Consider the following 25,468-nt stretch of genomic DNA (forward strand, 5'->3'; position numbering starts at 1 on the left):
TCCCTGAGCAGCCAGCATGTCCACCCACTTCAGTTCCCAGGTCTTCAGCTCTAGCTCCAGCCACCTTGCCCGGGCGTGGCGCTCAGGTGCGCCGCAGCACAGTGAGATCGGGCGGAGCCCGCGGCAGCAGCAGCCTCTACTGCCTGGGCACCGTGCGGCGACGCGTGGCTGCGCACTCGCACTCCGCCTGTGGAGGTCCCGTGGGAGCCGGTATCCAGCGGGTCACAGTCCATCTGAGCCTGCTGGCCCCGCTGCGGGTAGACATTGACCCCTCCATCTAGCAGGTGCGCCAGGAGGAGCGTGAGCAGATCAAGACCCCCAATAACAAGTTCTCCTCCTTCATCGACAAGGTGAGCTGGCTGCAACCTGTCCCAAGCTTGGTTGGAGACCAAGTGGGCCACGCTGCAGGTCCCAGCGGCCACTCAGCCCTGACTGCACGTGGGCTGGGCGCTGGGAGAACTAGTCTCTCTTTCTGCCAATATTGGGAGCTCCAGAGGCCAGGGACAGGCGTTTCTCTCTGAGCCCCTTTCTCTGCACCCGGCCTGTGTGGATTCAGAGATGGGGTAGGGATGAAATACCAGTCCCAGCAGAGGAGATCCCCGCCCCTATGACCCCTCCCGTCTATCTTGAGGCAGATGCTGTCTATCTTGAGGCAGATGCTGGAGGGAGGTAAGGTGGCTCTCCGCCACACCCACCCTACCCTACCGGGTCCTCCAGCTTCCCTTTGGTGGTAGGAAGTGAGTGCCTGTTTTAACTGCCTTTGGAGACAGCCCATTTGGGGGCAGGGAGGGGGAAGGGACATTTGGGAAGTGTTTTTCCTGGTTGTTTGGGTTCTAGAGAGGTGGGGGTGGGGTAAGGGAGTAAGAGTGGAGGTTGGGAGGGAGGGGGTTGACTAGTGGGTCTAGATGGAGGGCAAAGTAGGCTGGGCCCAGGAACTGAGGGCTTACCCAGGTGGGCCCTCCTGGCCAGGGCCTCCTCCCTCAGGTGTAGACCAGGCCTTCCCTCTCCTGCCTTTGTGTACCTACCTGTCCACTTCCTGGGCCTCCAGTATCCTCTTTTCCTTCATCATTCAGACAGTACATGTCCTTCAGGTTTTGCTGAAGCCTCCCAGGCCCAAGTTTCTTCCCTTCTGTTGAGATGCTCTGTCTCATTGTCTGCAGCCCCCAGGTCCTGCCGGCTGGAGCTGCTGGTTCTGAGGAGGCTTGCTTCCCACCACCAGTCACACTGGGTGCTCCTTAGGGGCCATTTGAGCCCTAGGGCCAAGCACATAATAGGTGCTCATGTTATACTGACCAGATTGTAGCACCCTGTCCTGAGGCCATGTTGGAGGAAAGGGGGAGGGGAGAGAGTATATATACTGAGGGAGGACAGGTCCCAGCCTGAAGGGAGGAGGCAGAGTCAGGACCTGGACACAGACAGAAAGGGGAGCCCTTCAGAGAGGGAGGTGGAGATCACCTGTAATGCAATGAGAAGCATATGAGGGAGGAGACCTTAAAGCACGGTGCCTGGACACATCTCTGAACCAGGTGCACCTGACCCCTGGGTCACAATCTAAGAGGCTTGTTCAGGGTTCTTTCCTGGAGGAGAGGGCCAAGGGCTGGGGGCCCAGGTTGAGGACACTGCCAGTGGGAGGGAGCATGGGCTCTGCTTGTGTGGCTGGAGACCCTCCCAACCCCCTTGTTGGTAGCACGACCTGCCCTCACAAGTTTCCTCCTCCATTTCCCTTCTAGGACGGTCTCTGGAGCAGCAGAACAAGCTGTTGGAGACCACGTGGGCTCTGCTGCAGGAGCAGAAGTCGGTCAAGAGCAGCCGCCTTCCGGGCTTTTTTGAAGCCTACACTGCTGGCTTTTGGAAACAGCTTGCGGCCCTGCAGATGGAGGGGAGCCGCTTGGAGGTGGAGCTTCGGAGCACACAGGATGTGGTGGAAGACTTAAAGAATAAGTACTGCCTCCCAGTGTGACCTGTGGGGAGAGGGGTGTGTATGTAGGATCTGTGCCCCCAATCAGCTGGCCCTCTGCAAGCCCCCTCTGAGTTAGGGATCAGAGGGTGACGTTGCACAGTACAGTAACCCCTGAAGGATCTTGACTAACACATTCCTTGCCTATCCTAGTCCCTCTTAGTCTCCGGGGGCTGTTTCCAAGTCATTTTCATCTTTTCGCCTTAAATTACTCTCAGTTAAATATCTGCTCTGCCCTGACCTGTCCTTTCCCTTTTGGTGCCTGATCAAGACCCCCAGAGAGGGCAGGGCAGAAGGTATGACAGACAGGCTTCAGAACTTGCACAAATCTCACAGATTATTCCAGAACAGCTTCATTTTTTTTTTCAGGAGAGGAATTAGAGACAAGAGAGGTTCAGAGACTTGATTGAGATCCCATAACGATCATTGGGAAAAGCTGGGACTTGAATTTTGGGACCCTGACTCCCAGCGGGAGACATGGAAAGAACTTGGGCTGAAAAGAAGCAAGGAGAGAGAATGATCACTGTGAGCCAGGACTGGGGTTGCAGAAGCTGAGAAGTGGGTATGATCAGGGCAGGAACTAGAAAGGAGGTTGTGAGAAGGAGCAGGGAGTGCAGGGGCCAGGAAGGCTGGGGTTCTTAGGACCTGCGACAGGCCTTTGAGGTGCCCACTGAGTTCTCTATTTTCTTGAGGCTTGGGCTGGGACCCACCCTGGCATGCCTGCACAGTGGGCATTGGGGCTAATGAGTGAGTTCTATGCTTTGCCTGGAGATGCATGACTAAGCCAGAGCAGGAACAGGGGCACTGACAGGTGGTAGAACAAAGGCCTCTGTGGAGAGTGTCTACCCCCTACTTCCCTAGGGCAATAGTCAACAGGATAAATCCCCACAGCAGGGAGAATGAGACAGGTGCAGGGCAGGGAAGGACTGGGGCAACCAGCAAGCCCCTTTTGTTATGTGTATTTGCATATGTGGGCACACACACTTACTTCCACCCCAAAGCCCACAGAGCTTTCCCATGAGGCCAGGCTGACTGAGCTCCTGGCTGAGGCTGGCAGAGGCACAAGGAGGACCCTGGGTGCAGCTGCCCAGAAGCTCCCATCTGTACACTCCCTGGGCCCAGCGGCACATTGCCATGGCAAGGTGGACAGACAGCCTCAGGGATATTTCTATTACTGTTCTTAGGACTTGGGGAAATGGGACCTTGAGAGACTGGGCTCCTGGAGGGTGTCCTACTCCCTACCACAGTAGCTGTCCAGCAAGTCTTGGGCACTGCTCAGTTCACCTTTTTTATTTATGTTTCCAAATAAATGATGGGTTAAGCACATCTGCTGTCTTGCTCTATGCCATGATTTGCGGATATCCTCCTAAGGTGAGGCTGGCTCCTTGGGAGAAAGAGGGATGATAGGAGGAGGGGACTTAGGTATCCTCTTTTTTTTTTTTTTTTTTTTTTTTTTGTATTTTTACGAACCTGGAAACGGGGAGACAGTCAGACTCCCGCATGTGCCGACCTGGATCCACCAGGCATGCCCACCAGGGGGCGATGCTCTGCCCATCTTGGGGCGTCACTCTGCCGCAATCAGAACCATTCTAGCGCCTGAGGCAGAGGCCACAGAGCCATCCTCAGCACCCGGGCAAACTCTGCTCCAGTGGAACCTTGGCTGTGGGAGGGCAAGAGAGAGACAGAGAGGAAGGAGAGGGGGAGGGGTGGAGAAGCAGATGGGCGCTTCTCCTGTGTGCCCTGGCCGGGAATCGAACCTGGGACTCCTGCATGCCAGGCCGATGCTCTACCACTGAGCCAACCGGCCAGGGCCTTAGGCATCCTCTTCTTGATTCCATAAGGTTCCTCCCCTTTAGGCCAGTTCTTTCTCCTGAGGGGGTAGGATTAGGTAGTGGTTAAGGGATGGGCCTGGAGTCAGACTGCCAAGTTTCAAGTGTGGGCTTAGCCACTTAGCGATTTAGTGACTGGACAGATGACTCTGTCTCTCTGTGTCCCCATCCCCTGCCCTGCTAATCATTGTACTATTGTTGTGAGGATTAAATGAGCTAATACACAGGAAGCACATAACAGTGCCAGCCCATATGAAGCGGTCTGTAAACAGGGCTCTTTTTCTTTGCTTTCTCCCAGTATATGCAGCCTTTGTCCTTTAATTCACATGTTTCCCACTCCCTTGCCCCATCCTACACTAAGACTCAAAGCCTTAGGAATCACCACATGGAAAAGGCATGTCATTAAGGAGAGCATGAGGGTGATGCAGGGTAGATTTTCACACCTGGATCTGAGGGGGCTGGAGGCAAAGCTGCACTGACACCAAGCCCTCCTCTACTGCAGGTATGAAGAGGAAATTAACCGGGGTGTGAGAATGAGTTTGTGGTGCTGAAAAAGGTGAGGGGGGATAGATAGGAGGGATGGTGGATGTTGTCTGAACACGTGGGACCACATGGTCCTCTCACCTGAGCAGCCAATAAGGACCTGTGCCCAAGGTCTGGCCTGGCGGACTGCAAGAAGGAATGATGGGCTTGTAGAAAGAGAGATCTGGAGGTCGTGCTCTTATATCATAGCCTGACTTGTGTGTGTGTGCATGTGTGCTTGTGTGTGTATGTGAGAGTGTGTGTGTGTGTGTGTGCATGTGTGCTTGTGTGTGTGTGTGAGTGTGAGTGTGTGTGTGTGTGTGTGTGTGTGTGAGTGTGAGTGAGTGTGTGTGTGTGTGTGTGTGTGTGTGTCTGGTTAGTCGCTAGAATTGTTTCTGGGCCTGGAGGGGTTAGAATTAATATCAAAGGATAAAGTTTGAAAAGGGAGATTCAAATCCCAAATAAGGAAGTGTTGTATCACAGTCAGAACATTTCATTACAGACAAAGGTGGCACATGGTAGGCCTGAAATATTTGCTGAATGAATGGAATGGGTTGCCTTGAGGCAGAGTAAGTTCCCCATCCCTAAGAGGTCTTAGGTCTTACAGGGGCCCAATTTAAGATATTGATTTAACACATGTTCACTGAGCAGCTGAGTTTTCCAGGATCATCCACATAAATGTAGCCTGTCCCCAGAGTGTTGGGCCTCTGGAGGTTCAGGGATGGGTGAAAGTGGGCACTACCCATAGGAGTTTAACAGCAGGAAAGTGTAGCTAGAAGGGATGCAAACATCATCTGGACCTGGGTTATCTGTGGTGCTCCTATACCAGAATCACCCATGCTGCAAGTTAAACATTCAGGCTTGAGATGTTCTTATGTCTGAGAGTGGTGTTCTGGAGTCTAGATGATTTTATGCTCTTATTTGACTGATTAGAAGTTGAAGCTCACAGAATCCAAATGATTTGTTCAAGGTCACATAGCTAATAGGCAGCAGAGCTGGGGTGTGTTCAAATCACCAAAGTAGGAACTAGAAGTGCTAGGTTTGGGGTTTTAGGCTGCTCTGGACTACCAGTACTTAGAAGATACTCCAGTGTCTGTCAGGCAGCCTGGGAGTACTGAGTAGAGGAAACTTCCTGCCGTGGACATATCAGGCCACCTGGAAAAACTGTTTCTTGTGAGGGCAGAGGTGTTTGACCCTGAGGGTTAGACAGTGCTGGCTTACTTCCACCCTTGCAAAATGGTCTGTGTACATCTCACCACCCCCCGTAGGACGTGGATGCTGCCTACATGAACAAGGTGGAGCTGGAGGCCAGGGCAAGTGCCCTGGATGAGGACATCAAGTTCTTTAGGACCTTCTATGAGATGGTGAGGACCTCAGGGGTAGGAAACATGTCATATCCTGTATGTCCTACCAGGGAGCCATCTGGTCTACCCCCTACCTCTGGGCTAGTCTGGGTGTGTGTTGACTGTGTGGGGGTACCTTTAACCTGCTCTTTATTATTCTTTCTGGACTCAGGAATCCTTGATGGGCAGGGAGTTGAGGAGGAGGTGGCCTTAGCAGAGCAGGGTGGTAGAGTCCATCGGGATTGGCCTTTTAGAGACATGGAAGGGGCTGAAGGAGTCAGCAGGATGTCAAGGGATCCCCTGCTATGACAGAGTTCAGAGGTAGGTCATAGGGCAGGCAAAGGAGCCCGAGTCAGGAGAGACTGGAGTACCTGAGAGTTTGCACCCAGAGGGATTAGGTAGGAGTCTGCCCACCAACTGGCCGCTCTGTCTGTCCACCTTACCATTTCGTTCTCTCCCACTCACTGTTGCCCTGCTCTAGTCTTCTTTCCCTCGTGGGAGTTAAAAGTCTCTCCACTCCCATCAGTTTGAGGCTCTGGCCTTAGGCAGAAGATAAGGTGGCCAGTCATCTGGCAGGACTGGTCTGGGACAGAATTACATGTGACTCTAAGTACAGTTCTCATTTGTCAGTTCAGTCTAGCCTGTGCCTGAATATTCAACCTCCACCAGCCCCTCAGAGTGAATTTCCACGTGTTAATTTCAGGGGCTGAATCCTTGAGGCTTTCTTTGGGCATTTTTAATTTTAGTGAAGGTCTTCATATGTCAGTCACACACACACACACACACGTGTGTATGTGTGTGTGTGTGTGTATGTGTGTACATATACTGGTAACTATTTTCTTCTCATGAAATACAGTGTGTCCATAAAGTCATGGTGCACTTTTGACCGGTCACAGGAAAGCAACAAAAGATGATAGAAATGTGAAATCTGCACCAAATAAAAGGAAAATTCTCCCAGTTTCATACCTATTCAGTGCAGTTCGATGTGGGCTCACGCACAGATTTTTTAGGGCTCCTTAGGTAGCTATCCCGTATAGCCTTTACAGACTCGTCACTGACTGATGGCCTACCAGAACGGGGTTTCTCCACCAAACTGCCAGTTTCCTTCAACTGCTTATCCCACCAAGTAATGTTATTTCTATGTGGTGGCACTTCGTTATAAACGCACTGATATTCACGTTGTACTTTGGTCACGGATTCGAATTTAGCGACCCACAGAACACACTGAACTTTCCTCTATACCGTCCACATCTTGACTGGCATGGCCGTGGGCTGCTCCACTGTATACACGGTGTTATGTCATCATCTGCGCATGCGCACATGCTACCACATCATCCTACAGAAACTGGGAGGGTTTTCCTTTTATTTGGTGCAGATTTCACATTTCTATCATCTTTTGTTGCTTTCCTGTGACCGGTCAAAAGTGCACCATGACTTTACAGACACATTGTACATTGCAGAAAATCCAGAAAATTAAATAAAGCATAATATTGAAAACAAGTCACCTATATACCCGCTCTTATCATCTTGCTATCTACCTTTTCAGACTTTTTCTGTGCATATACACACAGAGAGATACAGAGATATATATTTTAAAAAAATAGAACCATACTTTTTCTATGTAATAGTATATCATGGGTATATTTCCCTGCCTATAAATACAGCCATACATCAGATTTAAAAGCTGCAGAGTGTTTCATCATAAGGCAGACTATGACTTATTTTACTCACCCTTAGTGATCCCCTTCACAGTAGAGCTCATGTCCCCCTCCCCCGCCCCTACCCAGTACCTCATAGCAGGAGCCATCACAGCTCACCACGCCTTCTCATTCTTTTACCCGCCTAAGCCCAGCAGACTCTTCTTTGAAAAGTTGCTAATGGTTCTTCAGGGTCCAGAGTGGGTGGAGCTGTTGAGGAGGTACTGTCTATGCTCTCTCCCTGCCTGGTGACTCATGCCCACTCTGTCCTCTTCTCCCTTTTTCTTTCCCTGGTATGTGGGGAATTCCAGGATGGGTATGGGAATAGGGGTGGGTCATGCCCCAAGTCCTGATGTCTGTCTGGTCCGTATAGGAGTTGTCAGAGCTGCAGTCCCAGATCTCTGAAACATCTGTGGTCCTGTCCATGGACAACAACCGCTCCCTGGACCTGGACAGCATCATTGCCGAGGTCAGGGTCCAGTACGAGGAGATGGCCAATCGTAGCCGGGTTGAAGCCAAGACCTGGTACCAGACCCAGGTATGCAGCCATTGGGGATACATTTCCTCCTCCTGTAGGGTCCTTGTGGCAGTTTCCCTTACTCCTCACCCTGTCCCAAGCCTTTAGGGCCTGGTCTCACTGTTCTGGCAGGCACCAGTGGTTAAGTCTATGGTGCTCTCCAGTGTCCTGGGTAAAAGAGGATGCACAGGACAGGGCCCTGCCCTGTTTGGGGAGCAGGGAGGCGGAAGTAAACATGGTTTAATAATAGCTAAAATGTGGCAAGTACTCATAATACTAGGCATTTCAGATATTTTTCCTGTATTGACTCATTTAACCCATAGAACAGTCTTATTAAGTAGGCATTATATTATTCCCATTTTACCAATGAGGAAACCGAGGCACAGAGAGGTTCAGTAATTTGCTTAATTCCATACAGCTACTAGATGGAAAAGCAGTGTCCTAGGGCTACAGACCAAAAACTGTGTGGAGGCAGCACAACTGACTGCAGGTGCTGAGAGAATGGCCGGGGGTGCTGAGGCAGGAGCAGAGGCAGGGTTTAAAGCAGCACAGAGGGCTGTCTCTGCAGGGGTAGGGAGTCATCCGTAGTGTGCAGCAGAGAACACAGTTATGGCAACAAGGAGACCTGTGCTCAGATAGGCTGTGTGACCCCTGACAGTGCCTTCATTCCCTGGGGTTCACTCTCCTCATCTGTGAAATGGGTGGTGCTGAGGAGGGGGTGCTTGGTAGGTGGAGGACTCAGACTTGCAGTGATTCTCTAGTACTAAGATGTGATGGGAATGGGAAGAGCCCCGGGATCAGTGGGGATGGGACCCGGGAGCTATCCTTGTCCTCCCTGTCCTGGCTGTGAGGAAACTGAGTCCCTGAGCTACTGCACTGCTCTATGTCTGGCCTCCTGGCACTTGCTGAAGGTTGCTGGGAGCAGACTGTCCTCCCTGGGAAGATAAGCTGAGAGGGCTGTCACTCAGAACCTTAAGCCGTCCTTGGGTGGGGAGAGGGACAAATCGCCTGTATTCATCGCTTACTCCCTGCCATACTTCTCTGTGTGGCCGACCCAGTTTGAGACCCTCCAGGCTCAGGCTGGGAAGCATGGGGATGACCTCCGGAATACCCAGAATGAGATTGCGGAGATGAACCGGGCCATCCAGAGGCTACAGGCTGAGATGGACAATATCAAGAACCAGGTGAGCACCAGCTCTCCTCCTTGCTTCTCCCCATTTCTGAGGGCATGTGCAAGACAGCCAGCCAACAATAAAGAGCAGGACACCTCTGCCTCCCATCCCCTGTCCCCCCCACCCCCCGGGCTGAGCCTGGTGCAGCTCAAGCCCACTTGGGAATGCTCCAGGATGGAATGTTCTTGGCCAGGTTCTGGCTTGGGCCAAAGGGAGGAGAGATGTCTTAGCTGGGCATAGAGTCGGTGGAAGAAGCCTCAGGCTGGCCGGTCGGAGAAGAACCACTGTTCTTTACCAAGTGGCACTGAGCACTCTCCTTGCTCCTAGCTCTGGGTGCACTATGCAGAAACCTTACTGTGGCTGACCAGGCCCTGTCCCAGTCCCGTCCTCATTTTCTACCACCCTGTCGTGTGCTGCGCCCCGGCCACACCAGTCTGCTTCCTGTGCCTTGCATTTGCCAGGAATCTTCATGCTTCAGGGCCTTTGTAGTCGGTGTTCTCTCTACCTGGAATGTGGTTCTTCCTGCTCTGTATGTGATGGCCCCTTTCCTATCCCTAGGGTTTAGCACCAAAGATCTCAGAGTTGGCTTTTTCAACCATACAGCTAATCTATCAGCAGTCTAGCTAAAGTTCTCTGAAGCACCTCTCACTATCTGAAATGTTCTGACTTATTAATTAAGTATTGATGGTCCCCCAACTTCACTGGAATATAAAAAATGCCTTAAGGCAGGGGCTGAATTTGTCTGGTTCACTGCTGCTCCCTCCCTTCCCAGCACCTGGCGCATGGTTAGGGCAGAACCAGCGGGAAGCTGGTGTGCGGAGTGTTGATGAGGGAAGGGAAGCTGGTGTGCGGAGTGTTGATGAGGGAAGCGGCTCCTAAGCTCTGTTGGAGGCACAGGGGTGGGAGGGGCAGCTCAGCCTGAGCAGGTGTCTGGGGGGGGGGAGGTGACCAGTGCGACAGCTTCAGAGAGCTAACTTCCAGATGAGCTGGGAGGATGGGATGTGGGAGGTGGCTTGCCCAGAGACATCCTCCCCTTGGAGCCCTGTAGGCCTGTTGACATGAGGATGGAGGCTGCCCCCTGGCACAGATGCAGGGCTCTGAATCACCAGTGGAGCAAGTCAGCTTCCAGGCCAGTGGGGAAGCACAGCACAATAAATGGCAGGTGCCCAACCCTGCAGCTTCGGCCACATCCGGGTCTTCTCTCACACAACAGGGCAGAACCAGCCCCCGCAGTCTACCATCCGGGTCTTCTCTCACACAACAGGGCAGAACCAGCCCCCAGAGTTACCATCCGGGTCTTCTCTCACACAACAGGGCAGAACCAGCCCCCACAGTCTACCATCCGGGTCTTCTCTCACACAACAGGGCAGAACCAGCCCCCACAGTCTACCATCCGGGTCTTCTCTCACACAACAGGGCAGAACCAGCCCCTACAGTCTACCATCCGAGTCTTCTCTCACACAACAGGGCAGAACCAGCCCCTGCAGTCTACCATCCGGGTCTTCTCTCACACAACAGGGCAGAACCAGCCCCTACAGTCTACCATCCGGGTCTTCTCTCACACAACAGGGCAGAACCAGCCCCTACAGTCTACCATCCGGGTCTTCTCTCACACAACAGGGCAGAACCAGCCCCCACAGTTGGGATGACTACCATCGTCAAGGGGCCCAGAGGCAGTGGGATGGGCCTGACCACAGGGGCACCAGTGTGACAAGAGAGGCACTGGAAGGCGGCAGAGGGGCAGACAGCATCCTGAGGAGGATGGGGAACCGGGCAGAGAGGCAGATGCATGAGCTGAGGGAAGAGGCACTGTGGGCAGGGAATGGCAGTGAGAAAGAAGGAGCAGGAGCCCTGGGCTAGGGCCTGGGGATGATGGCCCTCTGAGCTGACAGGATGAGGCCTGGAACTAGATAGGCTCCTGTGGTGGGGGGTGAGCACAGGCAGAGTGAGTGCTAAGGCTAGGCAGCAAGTGGCAGTTACTGCGCAGGTCCGTGGGGAATCTGATCATCACCCCTCCCAAACCTGGGGAATGTTGATCATGCATTTTGGGTCTGGAGGTTCCAACCGTGTCTCTGCTTCAAGTCCCTGGATCCAAGCTGTTTCCTATTTTGAGGGTGGTTCTAGTTCTTATCAGCTGCCTGAAATTTGGGAACTTAAATAGGGTCACATGGCCTTAGAGATCCTCTAGATGAGGAGTGCTGGGGTGCTGGGCATTTGCAAATCGTAATAGCATTTATTAATAAAAGTTATCCTAATAGCATTTATCAAGTGCTCATTGTATGCTGGACACTGTGCCAAGGACTTGTGTATTACCTTATTTAATTCTTGCAGTATCCATCTGAGGTAGAACTATGGTTATTGTTTTGGCTAAGAAGGGTTGATTTATTCAAGATCACACAGTTGGTAAGTAGCAGGGACAGATTTGGAACCTAGGCATTGGGCATCAGAACCCATGCTTTTAACCCTTGGAATCTTCCGGTGCTTGGGGAAGTAGGGTGGTGCCACTGAAGCCCCATAAGCAAGTTGCCCAGGTGCTCGCCACAGGATGGGGAGGCAGGAAGGCAGTGACCGGTGAGGCCTGCCCCCACCTCACAGCTCCTCTACTGCCTACAGCGTGCCTGCCGAGTTGGAGGCTGCTCTCACTGAGACTGAGGACCATGGGGAGCTCAGGATGCATGTGCCAAGCAGGAGGAGCTGGAGGCTGCCCTGCAGAAGGCCAGGCAGAGCATGGCCCAGCAGCTGTGCGAGTACCAGGAGCTCATGAGCGTGAAGCTGGCCCTGGACGTGGAGATCTCCACCTACCGCAAGCTGCTGGAGGGCAAGGAGTGCCGGTGGGGTCACAGAAGCTGAGAAAGGGGTCCTTCTGGGGCTCAGTGGAGTCTGGGGCTTGACATTCGTCCATTGACAAGCATCTCCTCTTCTGCAGGGTACTGAGGTGGGAGGTCTAGGGAGGGAACAGGTGATACTTGCTTCTTGGCTTTGAAGAGATGACCTAGAAGGAAAGACCCTGTGGTGTAAAGCTCAGTGGACAAGTTGAAGTAACAACTTCATGTATGTGGCCATGGGCAGGGTCATCTTATTTAATCCTTAGGACACATTTAGGTAAACAGGTTAGTTATTGTTGATATGGAGTAGAAACTATGGTTCAGTTTTATCAGTCGAGGGGACAGGGCTGGTGTGCAGTCAAGCTCTGCTGATTCCTGGTTCAAGCATCTTCCAAAATGCCAGGCTGCTTCTCACTATACGAAGTGCTAAGTTATGTGGTATTGACTGAATAGTGAAGGAAGTTCATTTCTCCCTATTCTCAGAGGTACTTGCATACTTACCTGCAGCCTGAGAGGAGGCTGGGCTGGGTTAGTCTTACGGAGAATTCTTCATGAGGACATGGAATCTATGTCCATGAAGTTGGGCCTTCATACTCACCTGGATGGGTTGGTTGACTCACCCAGTCAACAGAAGGGCTTTAGACTGTGCCTTGGGGGAAGGTTAGGATTTGGAGAGGGTGCGAGGGGATAGCATGGGCAAAGTCCTGGAAGTAGGACTCATGATGGCTTGGCTTGTTGGAACCCATCAGAGAGAGAGAATATGTAAGACATGTTTCTGCCCTCGGGGAGCTTGCAGAGGGGCAGAGAAGACAAAACCTCTGCAAAGGAAGCACTCAGAGACTAGTAACTTGGATCTGTAAAATTCTGAGTTTACAAATAACTTTTTATTTTCTGAGCACTATTCCAGAAGGCTGGGGAGAGAAGATGGGAGATGAATGGAGTGGAGAAGAAGGAGCTGAGGAACAAGGGAGTGCTGGGCAGAGTGCATGAATACTGAAATCACTCTGGCGGTAGTGGTGGGAAGGAGGAGGAGAGTCGGCACCTAGACTTTGTAGAAGAGGAATTGAACACCAAAGTCCTTTGGGGAGAGAGAGTAGCTTATCTAAGGAACAGGGTAGCCCATTAGCCCAACTGTCGCAGCCAGTGTGCCTCTCTGCGCCCTCCACCACGCGAGTGTTGGAGCCTCACATCCTTGGGAATGCACACCCTGGGTCTCTTTTCCTCCTAGAATATAAGAGCGGGGTGGGGGAGGTGCTTAGAGCCTGATCCACTTTCTCCTGTGACCTCTGGGCACATAACGTGGCTGAAGCTTAGTTGAGTGGCATGCCCCAGGTCACCCAGTAAGCAGAGACAGTCTTCCTGGAAGCCCAATCTCAGATCAGGTTATCACCACTGGGGCTTAGATCCTGCTTCTCTGAGAGGAGACTGTCCTCTCTCCGCCCTTTGGGGACATGGAGATGGACACCTTGTTTTTATTCCTAAATCCCTCAACCCTTCCCATGAGCGAGTATAGGATTTAGAAACTCATCCAGTTTGGGGGGCCTTTTGTTAAGAATACAAAGTTACAAATATAAAATTAAGCATAAAAACAAATATTTATTTAGGATCAGAAGAGAAAAATCACACAGATCTTTTAGATCCTGAAGCATCCCGATTCCTTCCTTTTGAGTTCTTTAGAAATTGAATTCTTACATGGAATTGTTACCTGAAAGCAACCTAGCTGCCCCCTTCCAACCATCCCCCCCCCCAACTGCCAGGAACTCCCAGCACTTGGAGGGGCCACTTGAACAAAAGGCCCAGAAGCTTCCTAGCACGCCCTTTTCTTGCCCTTGGCTTTTGCTCTGTCCCCTGGACTTGGGGCAGCTGGAGCCCTTACTCCCTTCGCTAATTTGAGGTGTTCCCTCCCACTTGCAGAGCACAGTCATCTCCAAGGCCAAGGGCTTGGTGACCGTGGGGCTGTGTGTCACAGAGGATACATACCCAGCTGTCTTGGGAGGGTTTTTAATTTCTAGTACAAGGTGTGTTTCAGCCCCACAAGCTGCTTAAAGCCACCCCACCTCCCTCCCCATTTCCTCCTCAGTCCCTGCTGGAACAGCATTCACTCAGTCAACAGTACACTAATTACGGCCTGACCTGTGGTGGTGCAGTGGATAAAGCGTCAACCTGGAAACACTGAGGTTGCCGGTTCAAAACCCTGGCTTGCCTGGTCAAGGCACATATGGGAGTTGATGCTTCCTGCTCCTCCCCCTTCTCTCTCTCTCTCTCTTTCTCTCTCTCTCTCTCTCTCCTCCCCTCTCTAAAATGAATAAATAATAAAAAAAATACACTAATTATTTCAACACATATGAATGACTACATGCCAGACTTCACGCAGGGTCTGGAGCTACATTAGTCAGTCAGCTGCAGCCCACTTTGAGGATTTTATGCTCTGGCTTGGCAGCTGTCTATGTAATAATAAGGGCAGTTACCATTTACTGAATCCTGTGTGTCCAGAGCTTTTTAGGTAAATTATGTCATTTAACCCTGACAGGCAACCCTCTGAAGTTGGTACTGAGTTAGGCCCTATTTATGGGTGAAGAAATGGAGGCTCTACATCTACATGACCTTGGGAATGTCTTTAAGACATTCCCAAGGTCATGTAGATGTAGCCAGTAAGTAGCAGGGCCTAAATGAGTGTTGCTCCTCACTTCTCCTTGCTCATTTTTCAACGAGACTGAAGGAAGGCTGGGAGTGTGGGGATGAAGGAAGGAATACCATCCTGCTGGGGACTCGGTGAAGGGGTGCCTGGGAGTGCCTCCTCCAGTGCTCAGGAGAGCTGCTCTCATAGGTCTCTCCTCTGCCCCAAGGTTGAATGGAGATGGAGTGGGAGCCCTAAAGATCTGTAAGTCCTTGGCTTCAGCCCACCCCTCATGCTCTCTGGACTGGGTAGGGTCTATAGAATGGCACATTGGTCTGAGGGTCTGGCCTTGTGGGGACCTGGAGTCTCCTTCCCTTCAATAGCTTCCAGCAGGCACCCTGGAACTCCCAGTTAGCCAGACTCAACATCCCAGGGAAGCCCTGCAAGAGGGCAAGGTTGGGCAAGGGGCACAACCCTATCCCCCACTGTCCAAGGCTCCTTCTGGGCTGGCCCATGGAGTGAGCTGGGAAAGAGACATATTGGTGGGTGGAGAAGGGCAGCCATGGCCACAAGGTGGGGTGGAGTGAAGGGATGCATGTGCCAAGCACTCAGCCACTACGAGCGACCCAGACTCCAGGGGTCTTGGTGGTGGGCCCATGCTGATGGAGTCCTCCTCTCTTCTCTCCCAGCTGTGGTGAGTGCCACTGGTGGTGGCGGCAGTGGGCTGGTCTTCGGGGGAAACATGGGCAGCAATGCCCTGAGATTCTCGAGTGGAACTGACAAGGCCTATTCTATGAGGAGCACATCTGCCACTCGTCGGAATGTCTTCAACTGAGTCCCAGGTTTGGGGAGGCCCATATCCCTTCTCCCCACAGTCACAAGAAGATTCTCATCCTGGTCTCATCCCTGGTCCCAAGACTGCAAAGCAGCCTGAAAAATCATGTCAAAATAGCTTCTAATAAGGCCCTGGCCAGTTGGCTCAGTGGTAGAGCATCTGCCCAGTGTGTGGAAGTCTTAGGTTTCATTCCTGGTCAAGACACACAGGAGAAGCACTCATCTGCTTCTCTCCCTTGCCCCCTCTCTTCCCCTCCCACAGCCACATCTCGAATGGCTCAAGCAAAGTTGGCCCTGGGCACTGAGGATGGCTCCAGGAGCTAAAATAGCTCAGTTGCTGAGCAGTGGAGCTATGGCCCAGCTGGGCAGAGCATTGCTTGGTAGGGGCTTGCAGGGTGGATCCCGGTCGGGGTGCATGTAAGAGTCTGTCTCTGCCTGCCCGCCTCTTGCTTAATAAAAACAAAACAAAACCAAATAGCTTCCAATAAACAGTTTCTTACTGAAGACTGGGTGAGTCCATGGCAAGTACCTGGTATCCTGGCTTCATTTGGCTGAGCAGAGGAGGGGTTGGGGAGGGAGGAGCCCTAGAGAGGATAGGGTCTGCTCTGATAACTGGAAGCCTCTTGTGCAGGAGACTGGGGGCGCTGCTCTAAGGAACTTGTTGGCTCTTGAGTGTGAGGCCTTGGCCCCTTCTTAGGGCTGGAACAGTTCCAACTCTTCTGAAGGAGCTCAGAGACACACAGGGAAGTTCTGGCTTTGCCAGGAAGTGGGCAATGGAGTCCTCTCCTGCTGAGGGGTGGGGCTGTTTGCACCTCCCCCCTTCACTTGCTGCCAGAGTGCATTCCTCAAGCCCGTTTCTGGGTGGACCAGTCAACTCTCAGACCAACTGCCTTCAGACCTTCTTGGATCCCTGGTGGTGTGTGTGTTTGAGGTCCTGGAGGGGGATCTCTGGGTTTTAGAATTCTGTGGGGTTGGCGGCAGTGGGAGGAGGTCTGAGTGTTTGGGAGGGGAGTAGAGTGAGGGGCCCCTGGAGTCTGGGCCGCTCGTAGTGGCTCTGTGCTTAGAATTGTAGGCTGAGAGGCGGTCTCTGTATCTGGGCCCTTGAGGGTGCATCTGTGTTAAGTCTGTGCTTGATGGGGCATCTGTGTGTCAGGTCTGATTTGGAGTTTGTGTGACTGTGAGTGCCTGGGGTTTTTTTTTTTGTGTGGTTTATGCTTGGGGATATCCCCCAAGATGGAAGCAGCACATATGTTGGGTTCTGGGAGGAGGTTGGAGGTCTCTAAGATCCTTGGGGAGCAATGATAGTATGTGTGTAGGGAGTAGGGGTCTATCCAGGGAGTGTTGGTTTATGGGGGAGGGGAAGTCTGTATATTTGAGCCCATGGCCAGGAATTTTCACATGTTGAGGTAGAGATACAGTGGAAGAGGGGTGGAAGGTGGCCCAGCAGCCCAAGCGATGAGGTCCCCATCTATGGTATCAGGAGAGCCAGGCCCTTCTCTTCCTTGCTAAGGCTCCTCTGTTGCTCTTCTCACTTTCCTTCCAGTTCCTTCGGTGTGTCTTGGTTTCCAGGCTGCCAGCCCCATGTCCCTGAACCTTTCAGGATGTAGAAGTGAGGCCCCCTGGGCAGGTGCCTCAGAGATAGCCCTCTCTGCCTCTGTGGCTGAGAACAGTTCCTTTGTTTCCTCCAAGGGGGGGGTGAAAACTGTACGAAGTCCATATGTTAAGCACAGATGACACAGGGAGAGTCTCTAGTACATTATATTATATATGACCCCTGAGCTTTATTGGAAACGTGGAGACCAAGCACAAAGGAAAGGGAGAAGGAGCCCAGGCAGCTGAAGAAAGCTGTACCCTGGGAGAGATTGTACCCAGTCATTGTGGACGGGTTTAGATAGCGGGGGGGGGGGGGGGGGGGGGGCACGGCACCAGCAGCACTAGGGCCAGCCCATCCTTTAGAAGCCATAGGAGTTCAAGTTCTCTGATCAGCCCAGTCAGGACTGGCCCTTTGCCCAAGTTTCGAGGAAACCAGTCATTCTGACCTTTGGAGATGAGGGAGAGCTACCAAGACATGCCAGGACTGAGAGCACCACCTCCCTGGAAAAAAAAGAAGAGTCAAGCAGCGTGGGGTCGGGGTGCAGTTGTTGCAAGAAGTTAAGGCAGCAGTGTGGGCAGGGCAGGCCAGCTGGTTCCCAAACCCTTCCACCTCAAGACCAGGCGCTTTCGGAGCACCAGCCGGTTGCCGGAGCTGGGGCCGGTTCGCTTGCGGACCGGTGTACGTATCATGCAGGAGGCACTAGGCAAACCGCACTAGGCGGCCACTGCTGCAGCTCTGTCCACAGGGCATGCACATTCCGGTGGTCACCGCCAGGTTCCCATTGCAAGGGGTGCCGCAGGCGCTGCCAGTCACTGCCTGAGAGCCCGACACACAGAGGTCCCCACAGACAACGCCTCCCCGAGAGCTGCTGACACCTGCAGGTAGAGGACAGGGCTTAGTTTAGTCCCTGTGCCAGGGGGTGGCTAGTGGCTTTTGCCTGCTGATCAGAGCTCACTTCTCTTGTTCAGAGCTCCTCCTCTTCATTTTTATTCCTGGCTTCCGCCCCCTTTGCCCACACACACCTAGGCACTCCTCCCTGCAATCCCTGACCTCAAAGATCGATCCTTAATAAACTGTTAGCCCAGGCCCTTCCTATAGGCAGAAATCGCTATTAAAGTTATCATAATTGCTCACTGCCACATTCCCCTCTTTCCTTCCAGGACCGTCAGATTGTGGTTGTTTATTTGTAAAGGTTTTATTGAAGCCCAGCCAGAACAATTTGTTAAGTATTGCTTATGGCAGTGGCTGCTTTCACATTACAGCGACAGAACTGAGTAGCTGAGACAGAGGTGGCATGGCCGCAATCTTGAAATATTTACTGTCTGTCCCTTTAAGAAAAAGTTTGCCCTTCAGGAACTTCAAACCCTTATTTCAGAACCCACAGTATAGACAGACTACTTACAGACATTTACAGCACCAATGCCTTCACACAACCTGGTGGGGAGAGCAAAGAGACCAAAAATGAGCTGGGGGAAAGCAAAGCTTGCAAATGCCCTCCTCCAAGTACTCCTTATACATATTAGATGAAAGCAACATGCAAATGTGTTCCTGTCTCTTAAGCACAATTTGGGGAGATTGAAGAGACATCCTTCCCGCAGGTGTGGGCCCCACCTGTGCTCCTCGCCCTCCAGCAGGCGCCTGTAGGTGGCGATCTCGATGTCCAGGCCCAGCTTGGAGTTCATCACCTCCTGGTACTCCTTGAGCAGGCAGGCCATGTCCTGCTTGGCCTTCTGCAGGGCGGCCTCCAGCTCAGCCAGCTTGCAGCGCGCATCGCTGACGGCCGTCTCGCCCTGCTGCTCAGCCTGGGTCACTGCAGTCTCCAGCTTGGTGTTCTGGGAGGCGGGGGAGGATTATTAGGGCTCCTGTTCCAGATCTGGGATCAGAGGCCAGACATCCAATGACCACTGATCGTCAGAGGAAGAAGGGGATTCACCCATTTGTGAGGTCAGGGGTTGCAAATTTGTGTTTCCAGGAGTGTTGGTATAGTGTCTTTAAGTTTTGAAATTTAACACAAAAATCCAAATTCCTGGCTTCTCTTGAATAAAATCTAAGGACCTGTGCCCACTGGACCTGCATTTCCATGAGGCCTGCCTCATGTGGATCTGATTAGCTCTGCCCTTTGTCTTTCTAGATTATGACACCTGAATGCCTTCTGTACAGCGTACTTCACTCATTTAATAACAGCTGAGTGTGTGATCACTGATCGAGAACGATGGGCCAGAGAGGTGAAATGGCTTACCCCAAATCATGTGGTAAACTAGTGGCAGGGCTGGTTGGAGAACCCCAGTTTCCTGTCCCTCAGACTGGTGCTATTTCCTCTCACCCTTTATGTACCCAAGACCAGGAAAATCCTAGTCATTCCATTCCCCTACATACTGCTCCCTCACCAAATCCCCCCCCCCCATCCCCAGTTAATGGAATGGAGAGCATTTTCCATAGAAGAGACTCATCTAATAGTTGATGTTTTCTCCTTTTCCACACTCTGACAAGGTGTCGACCTTGAGTCTGCGGGCTGCAGGCTCACCCCCTTCTTTTTCTACAGTAAGGGGTGGGCCAGATTTCTGTACCTGGCACTTGGCGTTCTCGACCTCGGCGGTCAGCCTCTGCACCATGCGGTTCAGCTCGTTGATCTCCTCCTTGGTGCGGCGCAGGGTCTCCCCGTGACGGATCACTGTGGCCTTCATCTCCTCGCACTGGGGGGAAGCAGAGATGCTCATAGGACACAGGACATGCCATTCCACTGAGCCCCACAGCTGGCACATCTGCTACCCTACCCTAAGAGCTGCCTGCCCTCCCATGCCCTTTTAGCACCCTTCCTGATAGGGGCCGCGGAAGGGACTCGGGACACTCACCTTGCTGCGGTACCAGGACTCGGCCTCGGCCCGGCTGCGGCTGGCGATGTCGTCATACTGGGCCTTGATCTCGGCAATGACGCAGTCCATGTTCAGGTCTCGGCTGTTGTCCATCTTGACGATGACCGAGGTGTCTGAGATGTGGGTGTGGAGGACGCGGATTTCCTGTGGGGCAGGGGCATGGGAAGAGCTTCTTTGACAAGAAACCCACTCTCAGCTACCCACCCTCTCGTGGTCCTTCCTTGTTCTCTTCCCCTGATTTCTTCACAGAGTAACTGTCTGAAGCCCCAACCTCCAAGGTAAAGTCTACCCCTCAACCCTGGGACCTCTGAGTGAACCTCGGACCAGAGTCACAAGGCTGAGAGAAGCCTATGTCTGAAGCTCACTGCTTGACCTTAGTTAGGGCCTCCTGTCTGGATCTGTGGAGGCTAGGACCAGAATTTACCAGTTTGTGATAACTGTCACCATAGTAACCAGAAGTACCAGTTTGTCTGGGGCACGGCTGATGAGACAGCAAGCTATACACTTCATCTTGTGACAGTAAATCTGCATTAGGTAACTCAATTCTGTTCCATCTTCCCCCCTTCAGAGGGTTCAGAAGCCAAAGGGCAGCAAGTGCTTCCCAATGTCTAACTCATATCCTTCTTGCTGCTCCACCGCTCTGTGGTCCCTCTTACCTCCTCATACAGTTGCCGCAGGAAGTCAATCTCCTGGGTCAGGGCCTCTGCGTTGGCCTGCAGGTCTGATTTGCGCAAGTAGGCACAGTCCACGTCCTAAAGGGTAGAGAGTAGCACAAGAATTTCACTGGGGAGACAACACAGAGCTCTACCCCCCCAGGGAGGGCAAACTCCTCGGAGACCCTCCTCAGCTGTTCATCCCAGTGTCATGGCGAGGAAGTCCTTTAGCAGTTAGAGGGGTCAGAGGCAGCTTTAGGTAAGGGCGGGGGGAGACCTGAGGTTTCCAGGTACTTCCTCTGGTCCCTACTGGGATGATGCCTCTAGAATCTACATCTTGTACCATCATTGAAATTTAGGATCTAGTGTAAAATGGTCATTTCTAATGATGGGTCATTTCTAATGATGATAATCTCATGGATAGACATCTAGATCTGTGGTCAGAGAAGACATCTCAGGAATCAGTTCTGCCCCTTTCAAGCCAGTGTGACTCAGGGCAAGACCCCTGACCTCTGTGCCTCAGCTTCTTCACAGTAACCCTTGCGTTCCTCATGTGGAGGTGGTTGGAAGGACCTGCTGAGTGTCCATGTGGTGACACTTGAGCCGAGTCAAGTCTAAGAGGTGAAGCACAACAGCACTGTCTATGCATTTCCCAACTGTTGCTGGTCTGAAGATTTAATGCTTTTCCATTCACAAATATTTATTGAGTTCCTACCCTGCTAGGCACAGGGCAGAAATGTGTGGGAAGCCATCGGTCAGATGAGAATTACCTTCAATAGAGGAGAGGATTTGTAGCAGATAGTGTGCTCTGGTGTCCAGGGCCACCCAGGGAGCATTGGGGAATTTGGAAAAAAGTATAGAAGATAGGTTGGGCTATATAATTCTGGGAGAGTCGCTCAGCATCTCTGAATTACAGAGTTTCCTCTTGTCTCTGCCCTTGGTTCTGAGTTGTGAGATGAGTATTCTGGGGTCACTCACCTTCTTTAGGGTTACAAATTCATTCTCAGCAGTGGCCCTCAGTGCCACCTCCTCTTCATACCTGGGGACAAAGAGCACAGGTTCAGTGGCTAAAGCTTCAATAGGCTGATATTTGAAGAGAAATAAAAAAATAATTAAAGGCCTAGAAAAACACTCCTGGAACTGGATAATTTGGAGGTGGTTATAGAATCAAGAAGTATTGGATTAGAAAGGACCTTATCCATCCCTTTCCTCTTAGATGGGAGACCAAACCTGCCTATGTCACCCAATGCTCTTCCTGATTCAGGAATTCTCATTCATGATGTGGGCTAGGGTGGGTGCCTTGCACAATTTCCTAGGCCTTTCTGCTTCTGGATTGTAACTCCAAGCAGGGCAGGAAGCCTGCCCTAGGCCTGGTATCCCCCTTCTTACGCTTCCTCATTACTTTCTTACCCCTCCCCTACCTCAGAGCCCAACACAATACCTGAAATATAGAGTAGGTATCTAACAAATATTTGATGAATTAATGAAATAAATACAAACTGATGAGGTAACTAGAGCAGCTCAGACTCTCCAACGTTTAAATTCCAATCCCAGAAAAAAAAATTTTCCCCACAAGCTTTCTGTCACTGTCTCCTTCCCCTTGGAAAGTTCCTCTATAGTCTAGTCCATATCTACCCTGCTCTGACTGAATCCTATTTCCTTTCTCCAAAATCTCCTCCCTGATGGACTCACTTCTTCTTGTAGCCCTCCATCACCTCCTGCACGTGGTTGAGCTCTGAGGCCAGCCTCCCGCTGTCGGCCTCCGCACACTCGGCCTCCCTCCTCAGCGTCTCCATGTAGCCCTCGAACAGCGGCTCCAGGTTGCTCTCGCAGCACTTGCGGTTCTGGTAGAACTGCCACTTGGTCTCCAGCAGCTTGTTCTGCTGCTCCAGGAAGCGCACCTGGTGTGGAAGTGGAGAAAAGTTGGTGGAAGGAGCCAGTGTCCTCAGCCTTCCTCAGAGAGCAGGCAGAGTCAAGACAGAACTGGCAGCAAGTTTTGCAGAGACCAGGGGTGGCCTGCACGGACTCTGCTGGGCTCTCCTGGCCTGAGGATGCACAAGCAGAGTCCTTCTTTCATGATTGCTTGTTCAGGCCTGAGTGAAGGTCTGTTGAGGTGGGCTTGGATGGAATGAGTGAGAAACTGAGGGCATACATGTTATGCTGGATTACAGTTGGACTGGGGGGACAGGTAGGGGTGGAGGGAAAGCTTCCTGAAGGAAAGGAATGCAGGGATAGCATAGGATGAAAGCCTTTCACTTTGAGCTCCCCCAGGGCAGGGCTCCTTTATCTATATTCTCAGTGTCAAGGTGGGAAGGGCTTCCTAGCTGGGGAGGTCAGAGGGCAGGCTCTCACCAAGCAGGGTGGCTGGGGCCTAGGAAGGCAGAGGGTAGGGTGGCTTATGGTCTTAGGTGGCCAATTTTTGTTGGACACTCAGATGCCTCTGGAGGCCAGGCAGGTAATAAAATGGGGGAAGATTTTGGAAAGTAGAGAGGGTGAGAACTGCAGGGAAATGAAGCCTTCAAGCTGTTACTGGAAACCATTCAAACTGGAGAGCTGCAGTGGCAGCTGTGTGTGCACTGCACTGGCCAAGAAGAACATCTGCAAACGTGATTAGGTTGCTGGCCTCCGGTTTTCCATTTTTCATGTATTTTTCTGGGATTGAGATGTTACTTATCATTTCACCAACTCTATGAGTACAGCTGAGAGTTCCCTGGTTGGAACAAACTTCCAGAGACAGGGAACCAAGGCTGCTGATATTATATGAGATCATGTGAGGTGGTTTTAGCTGATGGGGCTGCATCTGTGATGGGAAGTCTCATGGCTGCCTTGGCCCCCATCTTTCCTGTAAAAGTCCTCACCTGGTCACACACTGTACCACACACAGCTCTGGTGTGGAGAACACTGGGGTCAAGAGAGGACACTGCTGCTCAGCATCACACAGGGACTCAGTGGAGAAGTGGGCGTGGAGCCCAGGCTGCCTGCTCCTAGTCCAGATTTCCATGCTCTGCTCCTGGCCACCTTTCCCAGGTGTGAGCACAAGTAAGCTCAGGGTGCAGAGTCTGCTGAGGTGGACCTGCTCCTGAGGGAGGGGAGAGGGCTAGCTTGACCCCAAGCTTTGGCCCCTCTAGCTCCAGGGGCCTGGGACGCTGGAGAGAGCCTGGGCTTGGAGTCCTGCTCTACCAGCCACTCTTGGTGGGTCCTTGGGCAGGCTTCTTGCCCTATATCCCTGTCTCCTTTCTATTCTAATTACACTCAAAGGACTGGACTGAGAATGGCAATGATTCTCAAATATGAACCCTTCTCAGGCTGACTTCAAAATTTTGCCACCTTGTATTATTTTACTCATGATTTATATATATAAAGGGATTCACTTAACATTTACACTTAAATGAAGTTTAAGGAGTACGTTTATATTATCACCATAGCCATTATACATTCATAAAAGGAAATCATAAAACACAAATTGTAACAAACTGTTGCCCTAGACAGCTCTGAACCTTGTTCTCTTTACTAAAAGTGGGAGAGTAGCAAGTATCAGAGGGATGTTAAAGACATATTAGCACCCAATGAGATTTCTTTCTATTTAATCTAAAGGACTGAAACATTCATGAAAGGAGATGAATTTTCTCAAGCATTTCAATGTTATTTAATGCTTTAATACATCACCTACAATTTTCATATAAAATATCAGCACTTCCCATTCCCTATTTCTAGAGATACTGCCTGGGAATTTCCAGATCCTCCCAGGACTTCCAGGCTCAGGAAGGGTGTGCTCAAGAACACCCACCTGGTCTGTGCGGAGCCTGCCTGCCTGCACAGAGGTTGTAATTAATAACAGTGCTGTCACATCAGGAACCCCTGCCTAATACATCTCTGTCTGCGCTCTGGATGTGTGTCCTCTCTTCCCTTAGATTCGGAGCTCACTGGACCACATCTCTCTGCTCCTGACTCCGTTTCAGTGCCCCGCCCAGGACTGGAGGTTCATGAGAGGGTTGATCAGGGACACCCACCTTGTCGATGAAGGCAGCGAACCTGCTGTTGAGACACTTGATCTGCTCCTTCTCCTCATGCTTCACGCACTGCGCGTCGGGGTCGATCTCCAGGTTGAGGGGGGTGAGGAGGCTCTCGTTGACCGACACGGTGGTGATGCAGGGCGGGCTGGGTCCGCACACGCCGCCGGAGCGGTACCCGAAGCTGCGGCCGCAGGAGCCGGAGCGGAAGCCCCCGCACATGCTCTGGCTGCCCAAGGTCCCGGGGAGGCCGCGGTAGCAGGAGAGGCCGCGGTAGGGGGCGGCGGTGATGCAGCAGCGGCCGGGCCGGGGCCCACAGGCCGAGGCGCAGCTGAAGGCGCGGAGCCCGCAGGGGCCGCCGAGGCGGGTGGACAGGCAGGACATGGTGCGGCGGCGGCAGTGGCAACGGCGGGCTCTGATCCCCAAAGTCCGCGTGGCGCCATATATCGCGGCATGCTGGCCCGGGGAGGGAGCGCTCAGCCAGCGCGTTTACGAGCTTGGAGGTCGGCCCTCGCGCCGGGTCCCGCCGGGAATCAAAGTGAGCCGGCTGCCCGGCCGCCTCCATAAAACAGCGTTCGCCCCGCGCCCGCGCTTTATGGGTCCGGGAAGTGCCTGGTCAGCTCTGCCCGCCCTGCGCCACCGTCTCTGGGCCAGCCCATTACGCCCCTCTGCTGGACTCAGCCTGGGTGGTGCTGGATCTGTGGCTCCATCCTCGGGCTCGGCCGCTGGACACACCCGGCCCCTCCTTGGGTCCCAGCCCTGCGAGACCCCTCTTCAGGCTGAGAGTCCTAGGTCTGAGTTATCTGTGTATCTCCATATGGTGTGGGGGCCAGTGTGTTTGTATGTGTTGAAGGGCCGGGGGCTCTGAAGTCAGTCCTGCATTTTCTTGTCGTGACCTTGGAAGGTGAATATAACCTTTCCGAACGCAGTTTCCTCATGTGCAAAATAAGAATAACAATAACCCATCTGAGAGTTGTTGGGAGGACCTAATGAGATAATGGACGGGAAAGCATTTAAGGCCTTAC

The 25,468-nt window shown here is 52.3% G+C and overlaps 2 protein-coding genes across 2 annotated transcripts; one reads left to right on the forward strand and one right to left on the reverse strand.

Moving 5' to 3' along the window:
- Positions 1-16: 16 nt before the first annotated feature.
- Positions 17-15,623, forward strand: KRT7 (keratin 7). Its single transcript, XM_066265755.1, is given in 13 exon segments — positions 17-58; positions 60-368; positions 1,748-1,941; positions 4,289-4,308; positions 4,311-4,342; positions 5,577-5,672; positions 7,722-7,886; positions 8,924-9,049; positions 10,185-10,199; positions 11,670-11,703; positions 11,706-11,868; positions 14,709-14,743; positions 15,169-15,623. Coding segments are annotated over 13 exon segments (1,377 nt in total). The 3' UTR covers positions 15,315-15,623.
- A 1,446-nt stretch (positions 15,624-17,069) lies between these two features.
- LOC136329474 (keratin, type II cuticular Hb1-like) lies at positions 17,070-24,984 on the reverse strand. Its single transcript, XM_066265678.1, has 9 exons — positions 24,444-24,984; positions 22,126-22,334; positions 21,412-21,472; positions 20,437-20,532; positions 19,760-19,924; positions 19,475-19,600; positions 18,519-18,739; positions 18,310-18,341; positions 17,070-17,782 (listed from the first exon to the last, which is right to left on the reverse strand). The coding sequence occupies exons 1-9, from the start codon at positions 24,825-24,827 to the stop codon at positions 17,607-17,609; spliced, it is 1,470 nt and encodes a 489-aa protein (XP_066121775.1). The 5' UTR covers positions 24,828-24,984; the 3' UTR covers positions 17,070-17,606.
- Positions 24,985-25,468: the final 484 nt, after the last annotated feature.

The sequence above is a fragment of the Saccopteryx bilineata genome, chromosome 1 (assembly GCF_036850765.1).
Source record: "Saccopteryx bilineata isolate mSacBil1 chromosome 1, mSacBil1_pri_phased_curated, whole genome shotgun sequence".
In the NCBI taxonomy this organism is placed as follows: Eukaryota; Metazoa; Chordata; class Mammalia; order Chiroptera; family Emballonuridae; genus Saccopteryx; species Saccopteryx bilineata.